This window comes from Quercus lobata, chromosome 7 (assembly GCF_001633185.2).
Source record: "Quercus lobata isolate SW786 chromosome 7, ValleyOak3.0 Primary Assembly, whole genome shotgun sequence".
Classification (NCBI taxonomy): Eukaryota; Viridiplantae; Streptophyta; class Magnoliopsida; order Fagales; family Fagaceae; genus Quercus; species Quercus lobata.
Genome location: NC_044910.1, coordinates 34,356,543 through 34,363,960, shown reverse-complemented (window position 1 = coordinate 34,363,960; position 7,418 = coordinate 34,356,543). Strand labels below are relative to the sequence as shown.

General features: G+C 32.0%; 1 protein-coding gene across 2 annotated transcripts; it reads right to left on the bottom strand.

Annotated features, from left to right (window-relative positions):
• Positions 1 to 565: 565 nt before the first annotated feature.
• On the bottom strand, positions 566 to 6,541 carry LOC115952560 (nudix hydrolase 15, mitochondrial-like). Of its 2 annotated transcripts, none has more exons than XM_031069733.1 (4): positions 6,240 to 6,541; positions 4,941 to 5,083; positions 4,730 to 4,849; positions 566 to 1,053 (listed from the first exon to the last, which is right to left on the bottom strand). In XM_031069733.1, the coding sequence occupies exons 1-4, from the start codon at positions 6,475 to 6,477 to the stop codon at positions 832 to 834; spliced, it is 723 nt and encodes a 240-aa protein (XP_030925593.1). In that variant the 5' UTR covers positions 6,478 to 6,541; the 3' UTR covers positions 566 to 831. The 2 variants fall into 2 exon arrangements, with proteins under 2 accessions (XP_030925593.1, XP_030925594.1); XM_031069734.1 differs by lacking the exon at positions 566 to 1,053 and adding an exon at positions 3,045 to 3,540.
• Between the last annotated feature and the right edge of the window lie 877 nt (positions 6,542 to 7,418).

Sequence of the window (7,418 nt, the reverse complement as noted above, 5' to 3'; positions counted from 1 at the left end):
TTTTTTAAGAAAAAGTTGTATGTCATTCAAAACTTAGGTAATCTGTAGAAACATATGTTTATACTTCAATGTCTGATGAGCGTCCCTCCAAATGTTCAAGAATTCAATCTAAAGGGATAGACCATGATCCAGGATCATGTAAATAAATATATGAATTTCCTATTAACGAACAAGATGAAATTCAAATTGCTTATCTCATAACAGGTCCATATCAACCTAGAAACATAGAGTATCCATACAAAGGACCAAAAAATTATCGTCGTAGTTTTCAATTTTCGTGGTTTGAATCACATGAAAATTGGTTGAATTATATTTTAGTATACCTCTACTACAACCCGGCCCCCCCAAGTAATTATTCCTAGCTACGCCCTTGGATCTACAAGCTATGGAAGGGAATTTGAAAACATTTTATTTGTGAAAGTTGTTGTATGATTGTGTGTGATGATTGGATGATGAGCAAATAAGTATGAAAAAGAAAAGCACACACAAAAGTTTAACTGGTTCGACCACACACAAAGATTTACGTGGTTCTACCTAATGACCTACATCCACAATAAGAAAGTCATTGACAACTACATATTATATTAAGTACTTGTGTTACAATGAACTCAATGTAGAGTTTATATTTCAGAGTATATTTGACTAACCCTAGGCTAACTATAAACTAACCTGAGATTAATATGTTTGTTCTATAGGTACATAAGCCTACAATTCATGATTTAAGTCATAATATATCTAACAATATATATGAAATACCTTCTCGCTTACTGCATTTCCAGTATCACTTTTTAAGTGACATGCATATTATACTGCAACACATATATGTACATGTTATGCTAGAATATGATGCAGTGATCTTTGCAACTGTTGAAAGTCAGGGAGGTGCCCTTTGAAAAATGGAGACCGCTGGTAGATTACAGATGCGGCATGAATAAGAATGCTTACTGTTAAACCCCATATGAGAAAAACCCCTTGCTCTGATTTGAAATCAAAAAGATGAAGATTGTATTTCTCACCCATCCACTCCATTTCTTCACATCTATGATTATCTTCCTACAAAACATAGGAATACAACATTTTGTAAAATAAAAGTCAACATTTACAGCTTGTGATCAACAGGGGCGTAGCCAGGAATTTGTACATGGGGGGGCCAATTCGAAGGTTGAAATCGATGACGATGAGTATCATTACTGTATGGATAGTCTATATTTTTAAGTTGATATGGACATTTTTTGAAATAAACTCATCGGATTTCATCTTGTTTGTTGATAGGGAATTCACATATTTGTTTACGTGATCCTAGATCACGATCTATCTCTTTAGATTGAATTCTTAAACATTTGGAGGGGTATTCATAAGGCATTAAAATATCAACATTTGTTTTTACAGCCACCGTGTCCTAATTTCTGAATTGCTAACATCTTTTTTCTTAAATAATGCATCAATTGTTTTTCATTTGTTCATAATTCTTTTAGTTTTAAGAATATGACTCAAAAATTAACCTGAAAATAACTTTAAAAAATAAAATTTTAATTAGAAATTTTTACTTAGTTATATGAATGTTATTCATACTTAGGAAAAAACAAAATTTTCACTATAATTTAAACAGTCAACCCATTTTTAATACGATTTTAATTAATAATAACCCCTCAAACAAAAACAAAAATAATTTAATTAATTTGTCTTTTATTATGTATTGGTTAATTTAATTATATAGCTTTGATTATTGTTGTTTAGCGTAACAATAAATGAAGTGGGCCAACAGCTTTTTGTTTTATTTGGAGTACCTAAAACTAGTGGCGACTTTAGGAAATTTTTCTAAGGTATTCCTTACACAGTTTAATAAAAAAAAGAAATTCATATATTGACGCAAACAAAAACCAAAAAACACACAAATTCATATTTGAACGAAGATTTTCTAAGTTAAAGTTAATACAAATCTGCTTAGAAGATGAAAATGAATTTTTCACAAAAAATAAATCTTAGGTACATGGTTTCTTTGTCAAATATTTGTTAATAATAACTAGCAAAATAATAAACAATAAATTATAAATTCATTTGAAATATTAATAAAATTATTAATTATTTTTATTTAATTGTTTAATTATTTTTCTTTACTAACCACTAGTAACCTAGTACACACCTCACTGTTAGTTTTGCACAATGTAAAAAATACAAGTACACTGCATCATGATTCAACCCACTGTCTAACGTAGTTCATTTTTTATTTTTTTTATTTTGTCTTTTAATAATGTGTTGTTCTGGGTGTTGCTTTTAAGTACAGAAATACACAATTACATATTTACATATATACACTTACACAAAAAGCCAATTTAGCCAAAAGAGAACCAGAGGAAAGCCTAAGTCTAAGTCAGAGCAAAGAAAAAGAGAGATTTCAAAAGACAAAAAAATAGTCACAGTGACAAGGCAGAGCAGAGATGAGATAAAAGAAAAAGAGAGAGGGAACGCCGCTCTCAGTGAGGCTCAGAGCAGAGATGAGATAAAGAAAAAGAGACAGAACTGAAATACCTTGATGTTGCCTGAGGTTCTTATCCCGATCTCGCCGTCACGGTGTCGCCAATCTCCGATCTGCGCAACGGAATCTCTGATCTCACCGTCGACTGCTCTGGGTATGGCTGTTGTAGCGTTGCTGAGTCGCTTTTGCAGAGGACCTGAGGTTTCCGTTGCCGTTGGTTGTTGTCGTTGAGCTGTTCTGGTTTTGCTTTTTTTTTTTTTTTTTTTTTGATAAATGGTTTTGCTTTACTTGATGAATCTGTTGCCCATGCTCTGGTTTTTTTAGGTTAGGTTGTATTCGCGTATATTGGGTTTTGATTTCTTATTTTTTATTTTATTTTTATTATTATTATTATTTTTTTTGAGATTCCGTAGGTTTTCTACACTTTACCTTGTTTTTTTTTTCTTTTGATTGGGTTCCTAATATGTTGTTTAAGATTGATGATGGGCTTTTTTTTCCATGGTGGGCTTGTCCTGTTACATCTTTTTTTTTTTAGATTTTAGTTCAAAATTTTTATTTGGGCTTTTTTTTTTTTTTTTTTCGCTTGAAAGTAGAACAAATGAATTTTTTTTTTTCTTTCTGAGGGTGTTAAAGCTGGGGCTGGGCTGGGAGGATAGTTGAGAAGTGGGGAGGGGGGGCCGATTGTCCAATGTTGAGGGGGCCCATTTATTTTTTCTTCATAGTCTAGTGGAATTTTTTTTTTTTTTTTGCAGGGGCCGCGGCCCCCCCAAGCCTCTACGTGGCTCCGCCCCTGGTGATCAAGGCAATGAAGTACTCATCATTAAGATAGATAGCACACATACCTACAGTCCCCCATGGTGGGGTCACGTTCATGTATAAAGAAAAGCTTTAGTGGGAATTGGATATTTTGGTGGTTGGTATAGTATTTAGAATTTTTAAAATCTATTCATTTATTGTGTAATTAGTGTATTAATTTTTTTTTCATAGTTTGTGTGTTGTGTATCTAAGAGTTAAGTCATTTTGAATATACGCCATTATAAGTTTTTTTAAGACTTTCCTTCTCCCTGTGCGTGTGTTAAAAATATTTAGTATTCTAAAAAAAAATGCATATCATTAATATAATATATAAATAAAAACAAAATAATATTGTATTGTACTAATGAATGTCTATATATATGTGTGTGTGTGCACGTGCACCAAAATTATATTCACACATTTTACAGAAAAATAGAATTGAAAAAATTCCACAATAAAATTACCCTAATAACTCTAAAAAAATTATAAATTTATAATCCCTTTGTATAAGAATGTGAACACGTGTGAGGAACATTTTAGCTTCATGTGGAGAATCTACATGCAATTGGTTGGAGTAAATTTCTAATGTAGTGAATAGTTTTAAAGATATGGATACAAGCCCAAGCCTATCATATCATTCTAATCAAGGTCCAAATCCATTGAATTTCCTTGTCTAGATTGTACTCGGAATCCAAGTAAACAATCCTAGGTGGAGGTCATGTGGTTGATCTTTGTTCTCCTTGCCATTAGCGCTCAGGTTTGAGTCACCATTAACACTTGGGACTATGGAATCATACATTTGGAAAGTTTATCTGATTGAATAGAAAGTAACTAGCCTCAAGATCCTAATTTTTTTCAACTATTAAAAAGAATCCTACATTCCTACCTATACTACTATAAGCCTAGGGTTATGTTGCTATATACACTCTTCAATGGGTATGTGAAAGAGAGAGAGAGAGAATGTGTTAAAAATATTTAGTATTCTCAAAAGAAAAAACAATGGGTAAATCCCTCATTGGAAAATGAGTGTGAGTTAAAGAAGTTTAAAGTCTATGCTGTATATTCAAGAGTTAGGCCCTTTTGGATATACACCACTGTAAGTTTCTTTAAGACCTTCTCCCCTCTCCCCGAGTGTGTGTGTTAAAAATATTTAGTATTCTCAAAAAAAAAAAAAAGAGAGAGAGAGAGAGAGTGTCTAATTTATTCTTGCCTTTATTCTTGTATAAGGCTTGTATGACCTATTTGACACTGTTACTAGTGGTATACTATGCTCTTCACACAAAAGTTAGAATAAAACTTTTGTCCAGTATACTAGATAATTGTTTAAGACACAATCTTAACACATATTGTCACTGGGTCCTATCTAGTGCTCCAAAGCATTAGACATAAGTCAAACCCTAAAAGTTAATGACCCAAGATCAAGTAGGAAGTACAAGATTAATGAGAGTTTATAAAAACCTTGAGAAACATCTCTAGTGGAACATCAAAAATAGCATCAACTTCATCAATGTTGAGTGAAGGTTTGAAATCTCCTTTCCTAGCAAGTAGGCCTACCACAGGGACGACCTTGAGCAAGTGCTGCAGCCATATTAAAATAGTAATTAGCTTGTATTGAACATGAGAAATGTAAAATAAAATACCAAATGGGAAAGAGTGAGAATCACAGAACCTGGGAAATAAAAGTCTCCAAAGTGGCAACAACTTGAACTAGATTAGGTTCCAAGCCAATCTCTTCCTTGGCTTCTCTTAAGGCAGTAGTAGAGTCATCTGCATCTCCTTCCTCCACTTTCCCACCTGGTAATGCTACATCCCCTGTTTGCCAAATGGGAACATAAATTAACCATCAATCTTGTTTTCCTCCACATTTTTGCATAAAACAATAGAGACTTAAAGAATACAATCTGTTAAAGAATTATAAAATTATCTGACACATGGTGATGGTGTATTCAGAAAATGCCAATTTTGCCACATCAAAAAAATTTCTTTTCTTTTGGAGGAGACAGGGGAAGGGGGGCAGATCTTGTTAGTCATTACTGTTACTTAACGAGATTTGAAGTTAATCCTGTCTATTCTCATACTCAATTATTTCTCTAATCAAGTAAAGGCTCTAGTATCCTCCGAAATAGAGAAATTCTATTTTATGGTTAATCTGAAAAATGTGTAGAGTGTTACATCATTTAAAATTTTAAATTATGTGGCACTAAACACACTTTTAGATTTGTAATACTATGTAAGGGTAAATTGCTAATTACATCCTAAAGTTTAGGGGTATTTGGATTTTACATCCTAAAATTTCAAAATTTGGATTTTACCCCTTGAAGTTTAGGGGTATTTGAATTTTTATCCTGGCGTTTTAGAATTTGGATTTTACCCCCTAAAGTTTAGAGGTGCTTGAATTTTACATTCCTGAATTTTGAAACTTTATAGTATAAAATCCAAACACCTCTAAAATTCAAATTTTGAAATGTTAGGGTGTAAAATTCTAACACCTCCAAAATTTAGGGAGTAAAATCCAAATTCTAAAATTTTGGGATGTAAAATCCAAATACTCCCAAACTTTAGAGGTGTAATTTATAATTTACCCTACTATCTAATTATTAAATCTCATCAAATTAAATGATTTGTTTCAAATTGAAAGAGTCTATTCTATCATTTCTAAAAAATAGGGGACTATAAGTCATCATTCTCACACGGTCACACCATCAAACTCTCAACATGCTCCATGTGCTAAAGTTTGTATGTAAATTAATTTGTTGGGTTCCAACTACCTTACTGATAAAATCTTTTGTCATCAAATAAAGAGATTTGGAGTTCAAATATCGCTTACACCATAAACCAATAGGTTTTTTGGCCTAATGATAAAGATAAATCATTATAGAGCAGACGCCATAAAATGAAATTCTATATATCTATAAAATAAATAAAAACTAATACACACAAAAAAAAAAAAAAATTGATTTCAATTTACCTGGGTGAGATGACAATTTCATGGATCTCTTTGTAAGAATAACTCGTAATTCACCATCTTGACCTTCAAAGAGGCATATGAAAACCGTTGCTCTTCTCCCCCTCCAATTGACACAAGAAGACTGGTCATTTTTTACTTCTACAGACTTGAAAAGTCCAAAATCTGAGCCAATACCACAACAATCCTTCTCTATTTCTTCATTTACTCTAGGTAATTGGTTAAAATATTGAAGTTGCATCGCAAGTCTTTGGAGCGTTTGGCTTCCCCAGACTGCTTCTGTGAAGCATGGTTGAGTTACAAAATAAGCCATCTAATGGAATATAATTTTTGGCAAGCCATACACATCTTCTGTGACATTTATTAAGAACAACTGTAAAGGGGGAATCAATTTTAAGGGTTACCACTTACCAATTGTGATTTGTGAGAATCATTCTATAGGAATTATTCTGAAGGATTTTGTTGTGAAACCATTGAGTTTATAAGAATCTTTACTTTTCCCCTTATCATTCTTTTTCACAAATCTTTGCATCCTAGAGATTATAGTAATCTATCTCATTAAAAAAAAAAAGATAAAAATGAAAAGAAAAGAAGAGACTATAGTAATTTATTATTAACCGTATTATATAAGGATACAATGAATAGATTCACCAAAACAATAGACTAGTGAAATCTTTTGATTATGTTATATAAATTGTTAAGATAATTAAATATATCTTCTCAAATTCACCTTGAATATCACTTTCTATGTCCAAAAGATATCTATTTGGTATGACTTGATAAAATTACTATTACAATATTTCATGTTGTTTACTTCATTTTCTGGCATACTCATTATTCATTCTCGTCAACTAGGAATGTGTAACTTTTTGTTAATAACAAATGGAAGGGAAGATTTGAACCCAAATTCTTTTAAAAATTAGAGGAATCTAAGTATAACACTAAACTACAAGATTTTTGGGTTCTAAAAATGTAGCTAATTGGTTACTACAACTTAAATGCCTCCCATCACACAAGCATATTGATGGTAACAGAAGAAATTGAAATGTTAAGCCCACGAAAATGACTTGGAATACTATGCAAGTTGGAAAGTATACCATTGCATAAGGAACATGCTTATTTCTTGCTTCACTGCGACTTGTATTATCAAGATGCAGCGCAAATATTTGCAAATCATAAATA